The sequence below is a fragment of the Notolepis coatsorum genome, assembly GCF_963971535.1.
Source record: "Notolepis coatsorum genome assembly, chromosome: 11".
Taxonomy (NCBI): Eukaryota; Metazoa; Chordata; class Actinopteri; order Aulopiformes; family Paralepididae; genus Notolepis; species Notolepis coatsorum.
In genome coordinates, this window is record NC_140175.1 from 123970504 (window position 1) to 123990503 (window position 20000).

Consider the following 20000-nt stretch of genomic DNA (forward strand, 5'->3'; position numbering starts at 1 on the left):
AAAAGGATGAACAACACATGCCAGGCGCCGCCACCTCACGGCCGCCATCGCGGAGTGAGCGAGCTACGGTCGTTTGCTTTTTGTGTACAAGTGGTACCAGCGGTTCTACGGGTCGTGGGGTTCACTGTGGTCATCTCCCCCCCCCCCCCCCCCCCCCCTCCGGTAGACCTACAGTACAGTAGCCAGGCCATGCCCCCCGTCACCAGGCCATGCCCCCCCCCCCCATCACCAGGCCATGCCCCCCCCCGTCACCAGGCCATGCCCCCCCCCCTGTCACCAGGCCATGCCCCCCCCCCGTCACCAGGCCATGCCCCCCCCCCCCCCGTCACCAGGCCATGCCCCCCCCCCGTCACCAGGCAATGCCCCCCCCACCTCACCACTGCCACCCGCTGAGTCCGTCACTAGCGGTACGGTCACATCATATGGGGGTCAGGGCTGGGCGATAAAACAATAACGATAATTATCGCGATATATTTGTCCTCGATATAAATATGAAACGTGGTCAATAATTAGTTTTTATTTATTTATTTCATTATTAATGCCAGTTATAAAAGTGTTATTGTTATACAGTTTGTGTTCTATGTTCTACCTCAGATTTGTGGACAGACTTGTTTTTCTTGCCTGCAACTCAAAGTAATGGCTTTGCTCGTCCAAATGACAATACTGACCAAATTGAGATTTATTTTTCTCTTGTCCATTTATTTAGACTTATAATCAGACTTGAGATTTCATTTATTTTTCATTATTAATACCAGAATTGAGATTTTATTTATTTATTTATTTTCATTGTTAATGCCAGTTATAAAAGTTTATACAGTTCGTGTTCATGTTCTACCTCAGATTTGTGGTTTGGCAAGTAGGCCTTGTTCGTCATGTTCTGACAATAAAGAATATTCTGAACCACAATTAACCTTCTGGTTTCTTCAGCTTTCATTCAGCAGCAAAAATAGTCTTTAAACTTGACAGAAATAATAATTTCATGTATATCGACTATCGAGATAATTATCGATATCGAGTGATATGAAAAATGTTATGGTGATAAACATGTTGGCCATATCGCCCAGCCCTGATGGGAGTTGAAGAACTCCTTGTGGGCGTGAGATGGAGCGTTGACTCGAGAGAGCGTTTGAAAGAGTCGCAGGTCGCGCGCAGAGAGTTCATCTGATCCGCGGGGTGAGAAGGAGATCTTGTGGAGCTTTAAACCACGGGGCCATTGTTGCAGTAATCTGTCACCCCCCCGTGAATGGAATGGGAGCAGAAAGGGAGAGAGTCAACAGCGTGACTGTACAGTAGCCGGATAATCCTTTCACCATGACTATTATTATTGTAATATGGCTCCATTTGTTGTTTTTCCCGGGAGGGGCCGGTCACCCCAGCTGCTAGGAATAAAAACAACATTATTCCTCGACATAATTAAAGGGTTTTCGCGACAGTTACAGAATTGGAAACGATAAAAATAAAGTGCTGCCTGTCACCGGATTCTACCGCCCCCCCCCCCCCCCCCGCTCTCTCTCTCCACTAAACGCATTTTAAATGTCCTGTCGCCGTGACCAGCGTGTAGTAACCCCCCCCCCCCCCCCGACAGGTAGATCACAACATGCTCTGTGGGAGGAGTCGGGGTAGTTTCGTCAGTCAGTGATTAACATGCAATGGGTCGAAGAAGACACACGTAAGGGTGGGGAAGTGAACCATCAACCCCCTCCCCTCTCTCAACCACTCTGGCTGAAATGCCCTAGAGCAAGGCACACTGAACCCACAACCTGCTCGGTGGTCAACAGCTCGCGTCTTGAGTGTGGGGATCTGTGTTGAGTGCTGAACGAGAGATCCCTCAGTCAGTTTACCTGCTTGACCTGTCAACGTTTTCTTTTTTGTATCTACTTTTTCTCCCCCTTTTTCTGTGATTTTTCTCCCATCCCAATTTTCCTCTCGTGCCAATTCTCCCTCCCCTGTCCTGATCGTTGCTCGCATGTGCCCCCCACTGGCCGGTCGTAGGGAGGATAGAAGCCCATCACATGTCCCCTCCGATACATGTGGAGGCAGCCTGTCACTTCTTTTCACCTGCAAGCGCGGACTCTCAGTGGCGAGGAGTAACGTGTGGGAGGCTCACACTGCCCCCGCCCTCTCGTGCTTGTGGTGTGATCGTGGTGTGCTCGTGGTGTGATCGTGGTGTGCTCGTGGTGTGCTCGTGGTGTGCTCGTGGTGTGATCGTGGTGTGCTCGTGGTGTGATCGTGGTGTGCTCGTGGTGTGATCGTGGTGTGATCGTGGTGTGCTCGTGGCGTGATCGTGGTGTGATCGTGGTGTGATCGTGGTGTGCTCGTGGCGTGATCGTGGTGTGATCGTGGTGTGATCGTGGTGTGCTCGTGGCGTGATCGTGGCGTGATCGTGGCGTGATCGTGGCGTGATCGTGGTGTGATCGTGGTGTGATCGTGGTGTGATCGTGGTGTGCTCGTGGCGTGCCCGTGGCGTGATCGTGGTGTGATCGTGGCGTGATCGTGGTGTGATCGTGGCGTGATCGTGGTGTGATCGTGGCGTGATCGTGGTGTGCTCGTGGCGTGCTCGTGGCGTGATCGTGGTGTGATCGTGGCGTGATCGTGGTGTGCTCGTGGTGTGATCGTGGCGTGATCGTGGTGTGATCGTGGTGTGCTCGTGGTGTGATCGTGGTGTGATCGTGGCGTGCTTGTGGCGTGATCGTGGCGTGATCGTGGTGTGCTCGTGGTGTGATCGTGGTGTGATCGTGGTGTGATCGTGGTGTGATCGTGGTGTGCTCGTGGTGTGATCGTGGCGTGATCGTGGTGTGATCGTGGTGTGCTCGTGGCGTGATCGTGGCGTGATCGTGGTGTGCTCGTGGTGTGATCGTGGTGTGATCGTGGTGTGATCGTGGTGTGATCGTGGTGTGCTCGTGGTGTGATCGTGGTGTGATCGTGGTGTGATCGTGGTGTGATCGTGGTGTGCTCGTGGTGTGATCGTGGTGTGATCGTGGCGTGCTCGTCTGGCCTTGTGCTGGTAGAACATGTGATACACAGTTTTCGGGGGATCCTTTTCTCCTACTGAGTGCTACATGTATAAGCGCCAATTTCATTGACCTCCTTATGATTAGATTAGATTGAAATGTTTTGTCATCATCATACTGCACAGCGTCTGTACAACGGAAAAAAGTCTGGCATCCAACCAGAGTGCAAATATCACAGTAAAGTGTAATAGCAATATACAATGTATAGGTGGTTAAACTGGATATAAAATCTATAAATGAGTACTACTGAGTGTAGTGCTAATCAGATGTATGTACAGAGTTGTGTCCTCAGAGTAGGATATGTACAGATATAGATATAGTTAGTAAGGGACTGTGTCGGCGGTTAGGTGGCGTAGCGGAGATTGCGTTAGTCACCAACCCTCCAGCTCACAGCTCCGGGGTTGTCACCAGCTTGGCTGGCCGTCTGCACTGATACAATTGGCTGCATTAGAGGGTGGGAGAAGCTGGCGGGGTGGGTCCGGGTCGTTGTAAACAGCGACTCCTACAGTTCGGTCGGGGCGCCTGCTAAGCGCGGATAGGACTTGAGGGGGATAGTGTGGTCCTCCCACACGCTACGCCCTCTCAGGGAGGATCCGCGCTGCCAGGTGAAAAGAAGCGGTGTTTGGCTGGACGTGTGTCGGAGGAAGCACGTGATAGCCTCCACTCTCCCAGACCGACTGTGGGGGGTAAGTGCGCAGCGACCAGGAAGGGGATTGGGAATTGGCATAACGACTAACATTGGGATGGGAGAAAATCGGAGGAAAATGGAGGGGAAAAAAGATCAATAAAAAAAAAAAAAAAAAAAAGTAAGGGACTGTGTCTAGACAGGAGGATATGTATATGCGGTGAGAATAGAATGATGGCATGGGTTTGATGGTTATTGATATTGATATGAGTGAGGAAGATAAAGGAAGGAGAAATGGACGGAGCCACGGAGAGGGAGAGAGAACACAATGATGTGGCATGATTGACAGGAACACATTTCTGTGTTTACTGGGCTTACGGAGAAGGGGCGGGACCCTGGCAACCCCCCCCCCCCCCCAGGAGTATCGCTGCTGTAGCCAAATGAGATCCATATGGATTTATTAGATTTCTCTTTTCAAAGTTAAGCATTGTAGAGCACTTTATATTTCAGAGAGTTTATTTTCCCCTGTTTATTTTTTTGAAATAATTTTCAATCCACTCAAGAGGTCATCTAAGGTCACGGGCTGAGACAGAAGTGACCTGCTTAATAATTCACATATTATACTCCATGACAGAACACAAAAGTTGTTCTGTTTCTGTGCTTGCATGTAATTTTAGCCATCTTAATTGTTAGTTTCATTATGCATTGTGTGTTGAGTACTGACTTTTAATATTTTTTTTTTGCAACAATAATAGTTTTTGTATGTTTTCTTTGTGTGGACTCTTTGCTATGGCACCAGCTAATGGGGATCCCATCCAAATCAAATCAAATCAAATATCACACTCTTATGGGCCTCTGCTTCCAAGCCCTCTGAATGATCACAAGTCATACACCCTCCATCAGCAGCCCCTCCAGTGCCAACCCCATATCCAAGGACGTTAGGTTGTGTTGTCTCCCAGTTGAAGGACGATAGGTTATGTTGTCTCCCAGTTGAAGGATGTTAGGTTATGTTGTCTCCCAGTTGAAGGACGTTAGGTTATGTTGTCTCCCAGTTGAAGGATGTTAGGTTATGTTGTCTCCCAGTTGAAGGACGTTAGGTTGTGTTGTCTCCCAGTTGAAGGACGTTAGGTTATGTTGTCTCCCAGTTGAAGGATGTTAGGTTATGTTGTCTCCCAGTTGAAGGACGATAGGTTATGTTGTCTCCCAGTTGAAGGACGATAGGTTATGTTGTCTCCCAGTTGAAGGACGATAGGTTGTGTTGTCTCCCAGTTGAAGGACGATAGGTTATGTTGTCTCCCAGTTGAAGGATGTTAGGTTATGTTGTCTCCCAGTTGAAGGACGTTAGGTTATGTTGTCTCCCAGTTGAAGGACGTTAGGTTATGTTGTCTCCCAGTTGAAGGACGTTAGGTTATGTTGTCTCCCAGTTGAAGGACGTTAGGTTATGTTGTCTCCCAGTTGAAGGACGTTAGGTTATGTTGTCTCCCAGTTGAAGGACGTTAGGTTATGTTGTCTCCCAGTTGAAGGACGTTAGGTTATGTTGTCTCCCAGTTGAAGGACGTTAGGTTATGTTGTCTCCCAGTTGAAGGATGTTAGGTTATGTTGTCTCCCAGTTGAAGGACGTTAGGTTACGTTGTCTCCCAGTTGAAGGACGTTAGGTTACGTTGTCTCCCAGTTGAAGGATGTTAGGTTATGTTGTCTCCCAGTTGAAGGACGTTAGGTTATGTTGTCTCCCAGTTGAAGGACGTTAGGTTATGTTGTCTCCCAGTTGAAGGATGTTAGGTTATGTTGTCTCCCAGTTGAAGGACGTTAGGTTATGTTGTCTCCCAGTTGAAGGACGTTAGGTTACGTTGTCTCCCAGTTGAAGGATGTTAGGTTATGTTGTCTCCCAGTTGAAGGACGTTAGGTTATGTAGTCTCCCAGTTGAAGTGGAAAACCACAGTCAGATTTGCAGCCTCTGTCCAGCGCTGCCAAAAACCACAACAGTTGTTGGCAAAGCCCTTCCTTCTGTAAGACGATCCCAGCTTTCCTACGGTCCCCGCCACCTTTACAAATCCCGCTCAAAGTTATTATTACCATTAAAAAAAATGTCTGGTGAAATATAATGTGTTTCAGGAGGAGAGGTGGAGGGTCTTAACACGATTTTACTGCCAGCTGTTCTTGTGGGGAGTGGCTGATCTGAATAGGTTACCTGAAACAGACACGGTGGTGTGGATCTTATGGCTGTTCTGGCGTTGATCCTGCTTCGGGGCGTCCCGGTAGATTAACACTCTGAGGCACGTACCCGTTAGGCTGCTGCCCTGTATATATGCGTACAGTACTATATATGCTTTTATTTTGGAATGCGTACAGTACTATATATGCTTTTATTGTGGAATGCGTACAGTACTATATATGCTTTTATTGTGGAATGCGTACAGTACTATATATGCTTTTATTGTGGAATGCGTACAGTACTATATATGCTTTTATTGTGGAATGCGTACAGTACTATATATGCTTTTATTGTGGAATGCGTACAGTACTATATATGCTTTTATTGTGGAATGCGTACAGTACTATATATGCTTTTATTGTGGAATGCGTACAGTACTATATATGCTTTTATTGTGGAATGCGTACAGTACATATATGCTTTTATTGTGGAATGCGTACAGTACTATATATGCTTTTATTGTGGAATGCGTACAGTACTATATATGCTTTTATTGTGGAATGCGTACAGTACTATATGCCTGGATCACTCGGCAGGGCAGCCGCTCTGAACACACCACCTGTCGCTCTTATGAGCAGCGAGGGGCGAGAGAGCACTTTAGCACGGCGTGCCTGGGGCAGGCACACACACACACACACACACACACACACACACACACACACACACACACACACACACACACACACACACACACACACACACACACACACACACACACACACACACACACTATATACACTAATAACACTATAACACACACACTATAACTAATGTATATATATTTTATATCTAGTTTAATCACCTGCACATTGTATATTACTGTTGCACTTTACTGTTACATTTGCAAACTTCTTTTTGTTGTACTGTACTTGTGCTGTATGATGACAATACATCTAATCTAATAGAATCTACAGGTAACAGGTATTGATTAGTGTCTTGGGGGACACCTGGGGAAGTGTGTGCTTAGTGAAAGTGAAAGTGAAAGTGAAAGTGAAAGTGAAAGTGAAAGTGAAAGTCCCACTCTGCAGTGAAAGTGTGTGGAGGACAGGGAGAGTGACGGTCAGAACCGTGAGACAGCTGACTGGGTCAGGTGAGAACACACACACCAGAGACACACACACACACACACACACCAGAGACACACACACGCACACACACACACACACAGCAGCTGTGTGTACTCAGGCACCCCCCCCACCACTCGACGGTCAGAATCCATAGATCTTTCAGTGGCAACAACAACTCTGAGCCGTTTAAACCGTTGTCTCTTGGTTGTCCCGGTGAGACTGTAGGCCAGGGTTCGAGACAGGACAGGGGATCAGGGTTTGCAGGTCCTTGAAGTGCTTAAAGTGCTTGGTTTTTTACCAAAAAAAGTAGGGATGTTCGACGTTGGCTTTTTTACCGATACCTATATACCTATATACCCATATTGTCCAACTCTTAATTTCCGATACCGATATCAACCGATACCAATATATGCAGGGTCCCCCCCCAAAAAACGGAATAATTTCAGGTAATTAACATTACATATCTCTTGTCGTGGAATTAACACAACATTATGCATACTTTTGACAATAAATAAAATCAGAATTTGTTCTTACTTGCTTGCCTGGGTAAATAAAGGTTAAATAAATGTAAAAAATTTAAATTAAAATGTTTTAACCGATACCGATAATTTCCGATATCACATTTTAAGGTGCTTAAAAAGTCCTTGAAATTCAAATATTTCTGAATCAAGAAATTACATTTTGTAATCTAAATTGGAACTAATTGTCGGAAATTGGTTTTAAGCCATAAATATTGGATCCGATTTTTTTTCCCAATAAAAAAACAGCATTTTGCACTGTCTGTGTAGGCTGTCTGTGATCCTGCAGAGTCATGACGCACTGTGTTCACATTCCACACAAAGCCATTATTAACTAAAGTCAGACAGTCCTAACAGTGTTTATTATTAAGAGTCAGACAGTCCTAACAGTGTTTATTATTAAGAGTCAGACAGTCCTAACAGTGCTTATTATTAAGAGTCAGACAGTCCTAACAGTGTTTATTATTAAGAGTCAAATAGTCCTAACAGTGTTTATTATTAAGAGTCAGACAGTCCTAACAGTGTTTATTATTAAGAGTCAGACAGTCCTAACAGTGTTTATTATTAAGAGTCAGACAGTCCTAACAGTGTTTATTATTAAGAGTCAGACAGTCCTAACAGTGTTTATTATTAAGAGTCAAATAGTCCTAACAGTGTTTATTATTAAGAGTCAGACAGTCCTAACAGTGTTTATTATTAAGAGTCAGACAGTCCTAACAGTGTTTATTATTAAGAGTCAAATAGTCCTAACAGTGTTTATTATTAAGAGTCAGACAGTCCTAACAGTGTTTATTATTAAGAGTCAGACAGTCCTAACAGTGTTTATTATTAAGAGTCAGACAGTCCTAACAGTGTTTATTATTAAGAGTCAAATAGTCCTAACAGTGTTTATTATTAAGAGTCAGACAGTCCTAACAGTGTTTATTATTAAGAGTCAAATAGTCCTAACAGTGTTTATTATTAAGAGTCAGACAGTCCTAACAGTGTTTATTATTAAGAGTCAGACAGTCCTAACAGTGTTTATTATTAAGAGTCAGACAGTCCTAACAGTGTTTATTATTAAGAGTCAGACAGTCCTAACAGTGTTTATTATTAAGAGTCAGACAGTCCTAACAGTGTTTATTATTAAGAGTCAGATAGTCCTAACAGTGTTTATTATTAAGAGTCAGACAGTCCTAACAGTGTTTATTATTAAGAGTCAAATAGTCCTAACAGTGTTTATTATTAAGAGTCAGACAGTCCTAACAGTGTTTATTATTAAGAGTCAGATAGTCCTAACAGTGTTTATTATTAAGAGTCAGACAGTCCTAACAGTGTTTATTATTAAGAGTCAGACAGTCCTAACAGTGTTTATTATCAAGAGTCAGACAGTCCTAACAGTGTTTATTATTAAGAGTCAGACAGTCCTAACAGTGTTTATTATTAAGAGTCAGACAGTCCTAACAGTGTTTATTATTAAGAGTCAGACAGTCCTAACAGTGTTTATTATTAAGAGTCAGACAGTCCTAACAGTGTTTATTATTAAGAGTCAGAGTCAGATAGTCCTAAGACTCCTAACAGTGTTTATTATTATACACAGATTGTAGAGTTGTGATGTTAGGGACATCGCACATCTTGTAATTACAGGTAGGCCGTGTACAGATTAGTGTAACCGTACGTAACAACGTTACATAGTATGGATTGACATATAGAGACAGTGATGTGTATTGTCCACCATTAAGTCCTTGTACCGTGTGTGTCACCATGAAAGTTATCCTTCCTCTGCACCAATTATGGCAATTTCAGTAACACTGCACTCCAGGGGCTGTACATTGGATTATCGACAAAACCTTACTTGGTCCCAAGAAGAGGGTCTTGTGTATTGGAGGGGGTTGGGTTAGGACATTTACAGGGACCAGTTTAGAATTGCAGTCTCCCGTAGGTGTTCTTTGAGAGTGGTTTTAAAAGTGGGTAGTGATTCACATTCCTTTACAGCTGTGGGTAGGGCGTTCCACATTGATGTGGCATAATTGCGAAATGTGTTTAGTCCCTTGTTTGAGCCGACTCTGGGTTTAACATGATTTGTGGAGCTCCCTCTGGTGTTGTGGTTGTGGTATTCACTGACCTTTGGGAAGTATTTTGTACATGGGTACCTTAGTCGTATAGTGTATCTTGTAGACCAGTCATCATACAGCACAAGGAAAACATCATCATACAACGGAAATAAGCTTGCAAATGTAACAGTAAAGTGCAATAGTAATATACAATGTACAGTGGGTTAAACTAGATGTAAAATATATAAATGAGTACTAATGCCTGTACTAATCAGATGTATGTACAGTGTTATACAGTAGTATTCACCCAGGCCATCGCTTACCGTATATATCAAATAGGTTACTAAAAAGGGATCACCAGGGAACATGTAGCTGTACAAATGATTGGTTACCTGTATTTTGAGTTATCATTCATACAATAGTTTCCATTCAATAACAAAATGTAGATGTTAGTCAGAAATATCTCGGATTGGGGATTTTAGAGGTGTTTTATAAATGTGTGACTGAATCCCTGGACTGACTTGTGACTCGGCCAGGACTTGTGAAGGGGGTTCATGAACTTGTGACTAAACCCTGTTGGACTCGCTGGGAACATCCAGGCAGAATAAGATGATGCAGCGGTCCTCTCGCTGGGAACATCCAGGCAGAATAAGATGATGCAGCGGTCCTCTCGCTGGGAACATCCAGGCAGAATAAGATGATGGAGCGGTCCTCTCGCTGGGAACATCCAGGCAGAATAAGATGATGGAGCGGTCCTCTCGCTGGGAACATCCAGGCAGAATAAGATGATGGAGCGGTCCTCTCGCTGGGAACATCCAGGCAGAATAAGATGATGGAGCGTCCTGCTCCCAGGGGAGTTACTCAAGGCCCTAGACACCCGTCCTGCTCCCAGGGGAGTTACTCAAGGCCCTCGACACCCGTCCTGCTCCCAGGGGAGTTACTCAAGGCCCTCGACACCCGTCCTGCTCCCAGGGGAGTTACTCAAGGCCCTCGACACCCGTCCTGCTCCCAGGGGAGTTACTCAAGGCCCTCGACACCCGTCCTGCTCCCAGGGGAGTTACTCAAGGCCCTCGACACCCGTCCTGCTCCCAGGGGAGTTACTCAAGGCCCTCGACACCCGTCCTGCTCCCAGGGGAGTTACTCAAGGCCCTCGACACCCGTCCTGCTCCCAGGGGAGTTACTCAAGGCCCTCGACACCCGTCCTGCTCCCAGGGGAGTTACTCAAGGCCCTCGACACCCGTCCTGCTCCCAGGGGAGTTACTCGCTAGCGGAGAGTTACAGGCGCGTGTCTCGGCTCGTGTTTGACATCATGAACTGACCATCGAGCGGGTGGTGGAGGTCTGGCAATGCGGAGTTCCCTGAGCGCCTCCTCTTTGCATTCTTAGCGGTGCGGTGGAAATGAGATAACGCTGGTTCAGTGTGTAGGTGGGAAGCCCTCCTCTCCTCTGGGTCAGTGTGTAGGTGTGAAGCCCTCCTCCTCTCCTCTGGGTCAGTGTGTAGGTGTGAAGCCCTCCTCTCCTCTGGGTCAGTGTGTAGGTGTGAAGCCCTCCTCTCCTCTGGGTCAGTGTGTAGGTGTGAAGCCCTCCTCCTCTCCTCTGGGTCAGTGTGTAGGTGTGAAGCCCTCCTCCTCTCCTCTGGGTCAGTGTGTAGGTGTGAAGCCCTCCTCTCCTCTGGGTCAGTGTGTAGGTGTGAAGCCCTCCTCCTCTCCTCTGGGTCAGTGTGTAGGTGTGAAGCCCTCCTCTCCTCTGGGTCAGTGTGTAGGTGTGAAGCCCTCCTCTCCTCTGGGTCAGTGTGTAGGTGTGAAGCCCTCCTCCTCTCCTCTGGGTCAGTGTGTAGGTGTGAAGCCCTCCTCTCCTCTGGGTCAGTGTGTAGGTGTGAAGCCCTCCTCCTCTCCTCTGGGTCAGTGTGTAGGTGTGAAGCCCTCCTCCTCTCCTCTGGGTCAGTGTGTAGGTGTGAAGCCCTCCTCTCCTCTGGGTCAGTGTGTAGGTGTGAAGCCCTCCTCCTCTCCTCTGGGTCAGTGTGTAGGTGTGAAGCCCTCCTCCTCTCCTCTGGGTCAGTGTGTAGGTGTGAAGCCCTCCTCCTCTCCTCTGGGTCAGTGTGTAGGTGTGAAGCCCTCCTCCTCTCCTCTGGGTCAGTGTGTAGGTGTGAAGCCCTCCTCCTCTCCTCTGGGTCAGTGTGTAGGTGTGAAGCCCTCCTCCTCTCCTCTGGGTCAGTGTGTAGGTGTGAAGCCCTCCTCCTCTCCTCTGGGTCAGTGTGTAGGTGTGAAGCCCCCCTCCTCTCCTCTGGGTCAGTGTGTAGGTGTGAAGCCCTCCTCCTCTCCTCTGGGTCAGTGTGTAGGTGTGAAGCCCTCCTCTCCTCTGGGTCAGTGTGTAGGTGTGAAGCCCTCCTCCTCTCCTCTGGGTCAGTGTGTAGGTGTGAAGCCCTCCTCTCCTCTGGGTCAGTGTGTAGGTGTGAAGCCCTCCTCTCCTCTGGGTCAGTGTGTAGGTGTGAAGCCCTCCTCCTCTCCTCTGGGTCAGTGTGTAGGTGTGAAGCCCTCCTCCTCTCCTCTGGGTCAGTGTGTAGGTGTGAAGCCCTCCTCCTCTCCTCTGGGTCAGTGTGTAGGTGTGAAGCCCTCCTCTCCTCTGGGTCAGTGTGTAGGTGTGAAGCCCTCCTCTCCTCTGGGTCAGTGTGTAGGTGTGAAGCCCTCCTCTCCTCTGGGTCAGTGTGTAGGTGTGAAGCCCTCCTCTCCTCTGGGTCAGTGTGTAGGTGTGAAGCCCTCCTCCTCTCCTCTGGGTCAGTGTGTAGGTGTGAAGCCCTCCTCTCCTCTGGGTCAGTGTGTAGGTGTGAAGCCCTCCTCCTCTCCTCTGGGTCAGTGTGTAGGTGTGAAGCCCTCCTCTCCTCTGGGTCAGTGTGTAGGTGTGAAGCCCTCCTCCTCTCCTCTTGGTCAGTGTGTAGGTGTGAAGCCCTCCTCTCCTCTGGGTCAGTGTGTAGGTGTGAAGCCCTCCTCCTGTACCGTCTGGCTCTGGAAGGCTCCCAGTATCCAGGATGTTGTTAAAACATCCCTCTCTCTGCCGCCGCTCCCTCATGTATTGTCAATTTGCCCGGTTTAAAGAAAAAGAAAAGCTATGAAATATAACGTGGGCTGTGTTCGAAGTGTGATGGGAGCCACGCAGGAAACAGGAAGTGTGTGATTACTTTGATTGCCCTCAGGCTGAGAGAGTCCAGATATTCTGACTGCTGATCCAGTCGAGACGCAGACGGAGTCTCTGGTTTGATTCCTAAAGCAGATGTGACAGGAAGGGGCCGTAACTAAACACCTCCTCTGGGTGCTCCTTTCAACAGTTGAGACACTAAGGCTATCTCCCTACACGACTTGTAATGCAGGTCCAGAACTAAGGCTATCTCCCTACACGACTTGTAATGCAGGTCCAGAACTAAGGCTATCTCCCTACGACTTGTAGTGCAGGTCCAGAACTAAGGCTATCTCCCTACGACTTGTAGTGCAGGTCCAGAACTAAGGCTATCTCCCTACGACTTGTAGTGCAGGTCCAGAACTAAGGCTATCTCCCTACGACTTGTAGTGCAGGTCCAGAACTAAGGCTATCTCCCTACGACTTGTAGTGCAGGTCCAGAACTAAGGCTATCTCCCTACGACTTGTAGTGCAGGTCCAGAACTAAGGCTATCTCCCTACAACTTGTAATGCAGGTCCAGAACTAAGGCTATCTCCCTACGACTTGTAGTGCAGGTCCAGAACTAAGGCTATCTCCCTACGACTTGTAATGCAGGTCCAGAACTAAGGCTATCTCCCTACGACTTGTAATGCAGGTCCAGAACTAAGGCTATCTCCCTACGACTTGTAGTGCAGGTCCAGAACTAAGGCTATCTCCCTACGACTTGTAGTGCAGGTCCAGAACTAAGGCTATCTCCCTACGACTCGTAGTGCAGGTCCAGAACTAAGGCTATCTCCCTACGACTCGTAGTGCAGGTCCAGAACGTCAGGTGGAGAAGACAGCATCATAAACCTCATCATCTGAATCCCTCATCAGGTCAAGGTGTCACCGCATCAACAGCTAATTCCCTCTTCAGTCTTTGACACTATTTCAGATGAGTGAATGAATGAATGAATGAATGAATGAATGAATGAATGAATGAATGAATGAATGAATGAATGAATGAAAACTTTATTTAACAGATTGCAGAATGGGTACAGTACAGTACAGCTCAATACACACAATTGTTAAGGGGATGCAGACCAGAGAAAGACGTTCGTCTTGTTTCCATCAGGGTCCCCCATTTTCAATTCATAGTGACATTTATGACATACACAACATACATGACATCATGACATTTATGGCATAGGGACATACATGACATACAGGTACAGTATATAGTACTGTTACATTTGTGACATATACGATAAACTAATATACAGTACTGTTACCCAGAGATCCTAACAGAAAATATATACATATGATGGGGAGGAGACTGTATATTAGGAGGGGGTGGGGGGGGGTTTGGACATTCGAATTGCAGCCTCCCGTAGGTGGATGTGGGTAGGGATTCCCTTTTTTTTAACGGTTGTGGATAGGGCGTTCTACATTGTTGTGGCACAATTGCTAAATGTGTTTAGTCCCTTTGTCTCTGTGTTGACGAAGCTAAAGAGGCTGCATGTGTTGGCAAATAAGTATCTTCTGACGCAGCCTCAGTTGGGTCTTTGTTTTGCCTTTGGAGGCACTTTAGACGTCTCTGCTCCTGCTCTCTGTCTCCTCTGCTCTCTGGCTCCTGCTCTCTGGCTCCTGCTCTCTGGCTCCTCTGCTCTCGGACGGGGAGGTGTCAGACCATGGCCCGCTGGGACTAGTGTATCAAAGCAGCGCAGCAGCCCACATTAATCCACCCTATCAGGGTTTGTGAGTCGAGGGCTCTTTTGCGCACAGCGCTGCCCTTGTTTGTTGCACCAGTGCAGTTGTCCCACAGCGGTGGTGGGCGGGGGGGGGGGGGGGGGCTCTCCGCTGGTGGGTGCAGCTGTGCCCCGTTAGCTCAGTGAAACCAGAGAGCGCCGGCCCTGGTGCCCCCATTAACCGCCTGCGCAGACACACTGTCAACAGAGGCACTGAAGACGTCTCGCGGGCTTCCACCGTCCACTAGGGTTTCAAGAGGAGGGCGGCTGAAGAGGCGCGGGGGGGGGTAGCCTTGGCGGCTAGCTCTTTGTTTGTTTAGCTAGCTCTCACCACGAGCACAGAGAGACGTGTCCTCGAGTGGCTGGGGAACCAGAGTGGGTCGTATCATGTCGTGGTGGTGACATGCTTGTGCAAATCGTAGGGCTGTACCGAATAGTTTGAAGCTTCATTCATAACGTTGATAAATTATGTTATATTGTGTATGTAGTGATGTACTATATTCACTGCTGTCAAGTGAATCATGTTTTTTATTGTAAACTTTTAATATAAGTAAAAATAATATTCTATATTGTAATATACTAAATTATGTAAATTCTAGTCATATTAATGGGAGAACAAATACAAATGTAAGGGGGTAGGGATCAATAAGCTAAGCTTCCCTCTACTCCTTTTTTTGGACATGTCTGCCAACCAAACACATCTTTGTTCTTTTTTTTAAATGTTTTTTTTTCTTTAAGGATTTTTTTAATTTGTTGTTATGATTGTTTGGTCTGACGGATCAAGACACTGTGAGTTGTTTGAAGAAATAAGAAGAATAACATGTCCAAGAAATAAACTTTTCATTAATTCATAAACTTTTCATTCATTCATTCATTTTTATTCATTCATTCATAACGTTGACATTTGAATTCTAAATCAATATAAAAAAAAAATGGTATGCATCTATTCATTCTGTTTAAACCAATGGGTTTTTTCTTCATAGTTGCAGATAAAGATTAGGCTACACTAATATTATAGTATTATACTATTATAGTATATGACTCGTCATAAAAATACAAATAAAACATTTATCATAAATGATGTAGCCTATAGACCACCGCAACACTTCCGGGATTCTGAAATCATGGGAGAGAGAGCGGGGGGAGAAAATGAATGAATGTGGATGAGAGCCTCGACATTAAGTGGTTGTAGCTACGGCTGTGGGGGGTGGTGCTGGAGACATGATCCAATAGACTTTTATATACGCCTGAGTCTCCTGAACACGGCGCGACCAATCCCTGGTCGATCGGCACTTTCTTGGCCGAGCTATAGTCGCTTTTTCGCACCTACTCCCGAACTACGCGTGCGCAGATTGATAGACCTAGACCCCGTGGGCACTCTGCGCATCATGCGTATTTCGGGAGTAGGTGCGAAAAAGCGACTATAGCTCGGAAGCTATAGCTATAGCTTCAGAATCCCGGAAGTGTTGCGGTGGCTACATCATTTATGATAACATTTTTATGACGAGTCATATACTATAATAGTATAATACTATAATATTAGTGTAGCCTAATCTTTAGCAACAACCACTTAATGTCAAGGCTCTCATACATTCATTGATTTTATGAGCTCAATGTAGCGCGGAAGTGCAGCGGTCTGTCTGCATCCATCAAGACGTCACCGTCACTTTCGTACCAACCGCGCCCTGATTGGATTATTTATTTTGACGAAACTGACCAGTTATATAATTCATTAAAGAAAGTTGATTTAATAAAAAAAAAAAATACTAATTTAATCAGATTAATCACTTTATTCAAATTGGGGATTTAGTTTGAGGATGTTTTATTTTTTTTTATTTTATGATTTGATTTGATTTGATTTGATTTATTTTAGACAGTAAAAACATATACAGATCATTACATCACATGTTTGCTTTTGTCAAGGATAGAAACTAAAAAGGCGCAATGACTTATTTACATCGTTGTCCCTGGAAGTCAAGGATGCTTGAAACAACACATTCAACTCATTACAGTTAATCATTCACAATTATTACATTTGTATAGCAATAATGGCACAACCCTAAATTAATACAAACAATGCACATTTGTTGAAACATGTTCATTCTAGCCGTGAGTCCGTGTGTTTCAGAAGCACCCCAAGGGGAGGGGTTAGGGGTGGGAGGGAGGACGGAGAGGTTCTGGCCTGTACTAACTACAGTTGCCATTAGCTAGTACCAGAGGGGAGGGGTTTAGACTACAGTTGCCGTCATAGGAGGGGGAGTTATGGCTTTGGAGTGGGTGGGGAGACAGTCTTGGGTCCCTCCCCTCCAGCGCATCATGTCATGAAATATGACGACAGACATTCAAAGCTTCATTAGAAAACTTCAATAGAAGCTTCGAATGTTAAAAAAAGGGCATTTGGTGCAGCCCTAGCTAATCGCTCTAGTATAAACGATACATTCAGTACAGCCCTAGCTAATCAATCTAGTAGAAACGATACATTCGGTACAGCCCTAGCTAATCGCTCTAGTAGAAACGATACATTCGGTACAGCCCTAGCTAATCACTCTAGTAGAAACGATACATTCGGTACAGCCCTAGCTAATCGCTCTAGTAGAGACGATACATTCGGTGCAGCCCTAGCTAATCGCTCTAGTAGAGACAATACATTCGGTACAGCCATAGCTAATCGCTCTAGTAGAGACGATACATTCGGTACAGCCCTAGCTAATCGCTCTAGTAGAGACAATACATTCGGTACAGCCCTAGCTAATCGCTCTAGTAGAAACGATACATTCGGTACAGCCCTAGCTAATCGCTCTAGTAGAGACAATACATTCGGTACAGCCATAGCTAATCGCTCTAGTAGAGACGATACATTCGGTACAGCCCTAGCTAATCGCTCTAGTAGAGACAATACATTCGGTACAGCCCTAGCTAATCGCTCTAGTAGAGACAATACATTCGGTACAGCCCTAGCTAATCGCTCTAGTAGAAACGATACATTTGGTGCAGCCCTAGCTAATCGCTCTAGTAGAGACGATACATTCGGTGCAGCCCTAGCTAATCGCTCTAGTAGAGACAATACATTCGGTACAGCCCTAGCTAATCGCTCTAGTAGAGACAATACATTCGGTACAGCCCTAGCTAATCGCTCTAGTAGAGACGATACATTCGGTACAGCCCTAGCTAATCGCTATAGTAGAAACGATACATTCGGTGCAGCCCTAGCTAATCGCTCTAGTAGAGACGATACATTCGGTGCAGCCCTAGCTAATCGCTCTAGTAGAGATGATACATTCGGTGCAGCCCTAGCTAATCGCTCTAGTAGAAACAATACATTCGGTGCAGCCCTAGCTAATCGCTCTAGTAGAGACAATACATTCGGTGCAGCCCTAGCTAATCGCTCTAGTAGAGACGATACATTTGGTGCAGCCCTAGCTAATCGCTCTAGTAGAAACGATACATTCGGTACAGCCCTAGCTAATCGCTCTAGTAGAGACGATACATTCGGTACAGCCCTAGCTAATCGCTCTAGTAGAGACGATACATTCGGTGCAGCCCTAGCTAATCGCTCTAGTAGAAACGATACATTCGGTACAGCCCTAGCTAATCGCTCTAGTAGAGACGATACATTCGGTGCAGCCCTAGCTAATCGCTCTAGTAGAAACTATACATTCAGTACAGCCCTAGCTAATCGCTCTAGTAGAAACGATACATTCAGTACAGCCCTAGCTAATCGCTCTAGTAGAGACAATACATTCGGTGCAGCCCTAGCTAATCGCTCTAGTAGAGACGATACATTCGGTGCAGCCCTAGCTAATCGCTCTAGTAGAGACGATACATTCGGTGCAGCCCTAGCTAATCGCTCTAGTAGAGACGATACATTCGGTGCAGCCCTAGCTAATCGCTCTAGTAGAGACGATACATTCGGTGCAGCCCTAGCTAATCGCTCTAGTAGAGACGATACATTCGGTACAGCCCTAGCTAATCGCTCTAGTAGAAACGATACATTCGGTACAGCCCTAGCTAATCGCTCTAGTAGAAACGATACATTCAGTACAGCCCTAGCTAATCGCTCTAGTAGAAACAATACATTCGGTACAGCCCTAGCTAATCGCTCTAGTAGAAACGATACATTCGGTGCAGCCCTAGCTAATCACTCTAGTAGAGACGATACATTCGGTGCAGCCCTAGCTAATCGCTCTAGTAGAGACAATACATTCGGTGCAGCCCTAGCTAATCGCTCTAGTAGAAACAATACATTCGGTACAGCCCTAGCTAATCGCTCTAGTAGAAACGATACATTTGGTGCAGCCCTAGCTAATCGCTCTAGTAGAGACGATACATTCGGTGCAGCCCTAGCTAATCGCTCTAGTAGAGACAATACATTCGGTGCAGCCCTAGCTAATCGCTCTAGTAGAGACAATACATTCGGTGCAGCCCTAGCTAATCGCTCTAGTAGAAACAATACATTCAGTACAGCCCTAGCTAATCGCTCTAGTAGAAACAATACATTCGGTACAGCCCTAGCTAATCGCTCTAGTAGAAACGATACATTCGGTGCAGCCCTAGCTAATCGCTCTAGTAGAGACGATACATTCGGTGCAGCCCTAGCTAATCGCTCTAGTAGAGACAATACATTCGGTGCAGCCCTAGCTAATCGCTCTAGTAGAAACAATACATTCGGTACAGCCCTAGCTAATCGCTCTAGTAGAAACGATACATTTGGTGCAGCCCTAGCTAATCGCTCTAGTAGAAACAATACATTCGGTGCAGCCCTAGCTAATCGCTCTAGTAGAGACAATACATTCGGTACAGCCCTAGCTAATCGCTCTAGTAGAGACGATACATTCGGTGCAGCCCTAGCTAATCGCTCTAGTAGAAACGATACATTCGGTACAGCCCTAGCTAATCGCTCTAGTAGAGACAATACATTCGGTGCAGCCCTAGCTAATCACTCTAGTAGAGACAATACATTCGGTACAGCCCTAGCTAATCGCTCTAGTAGAAACGATACATTCGGTACAGCCCTAGCTAATCGCTCTAGTAGAAACGATACATTCGGTACAGCCCTAGCTAATTACTCTAGTAGAAAGGCGAGATACCAGAAAAGCCTCAATCCAGGCACACAGGCGGAATCTTTTGAAGGATAATTCCATTTATTTTCAAAAATAGATATAGTTTTGTTTGTCAGTTGGAATCATACTGTGAATAGTTGGACCACAATTGAGCGACTTGTGTCGTCAAGGCAGCAGAGTTTCTCTCCCAGACACAATCCTAAACATTGAAACAAATCCTCAGAAACACCTAAAAATTTCAAACTCTGAAATGACTGTGAAAGGACATGTTTCATGTCTTGGTCACTCTTTGACTCTCCTCACTGTGGCCTCGCTGAGTGGAATCTGTCTGTCTGTCAGAAAATCCAACTTGGTCGATTCGTGGCCAAACTGCCGACATATTGGGCCAGAAGATAGAGAAATAGGTTCTCTAGGGTCTAGGTCATAAATAACCGGGGAACCATCCTTTAACACTTTGATTGCCTAAGGCTAAATTCATGATATACCATCCGTTGCCAGCTCTATTTAACATGGAGAAGTTCCCCTTCTTTGCAGGGCTATAACTTTTTAAATTCTATTGCTAGATTGCCATTATTAGGGCCCATTCAAGGTCCTATA

At 46.1% G+C, this 20000-nt stretch overlaps 2 protein-coding genes across 2 annotated transcripts in view; both read right to left on the reverse strand.

Annotated features, from left to right (window-relative positions):
* The window catches only part of pip5kl1 (phosphatidylinositol-4-phosphate 5-kinase-like 1), a gene marked incomplete at both ends in the record, with an annotated part of 469911 nt that overhangs the window by 155124 nt on the left and 294787 nt on the right, over positions 1–20000 (reverse strand). The window lies entirely within an intron of this gene.
* LOC311236448 (uncharacterized protein) overlaps positions 19686–20000 on the reverse strand; it is a gene marked incomplete at both ends in the record, with an annotated part of 59459 nt that continues 59144 nt past the window's right edge. Inside the window, one exon of the mRNA XM_084324129.1 lies at positions 19686–19772. Coding sequence (XP_084180255.1) covers positions 19686–19772 — 87 coding nt within the window. The remainder of the gene's footprint in view (positions 19773–20000) is intronic.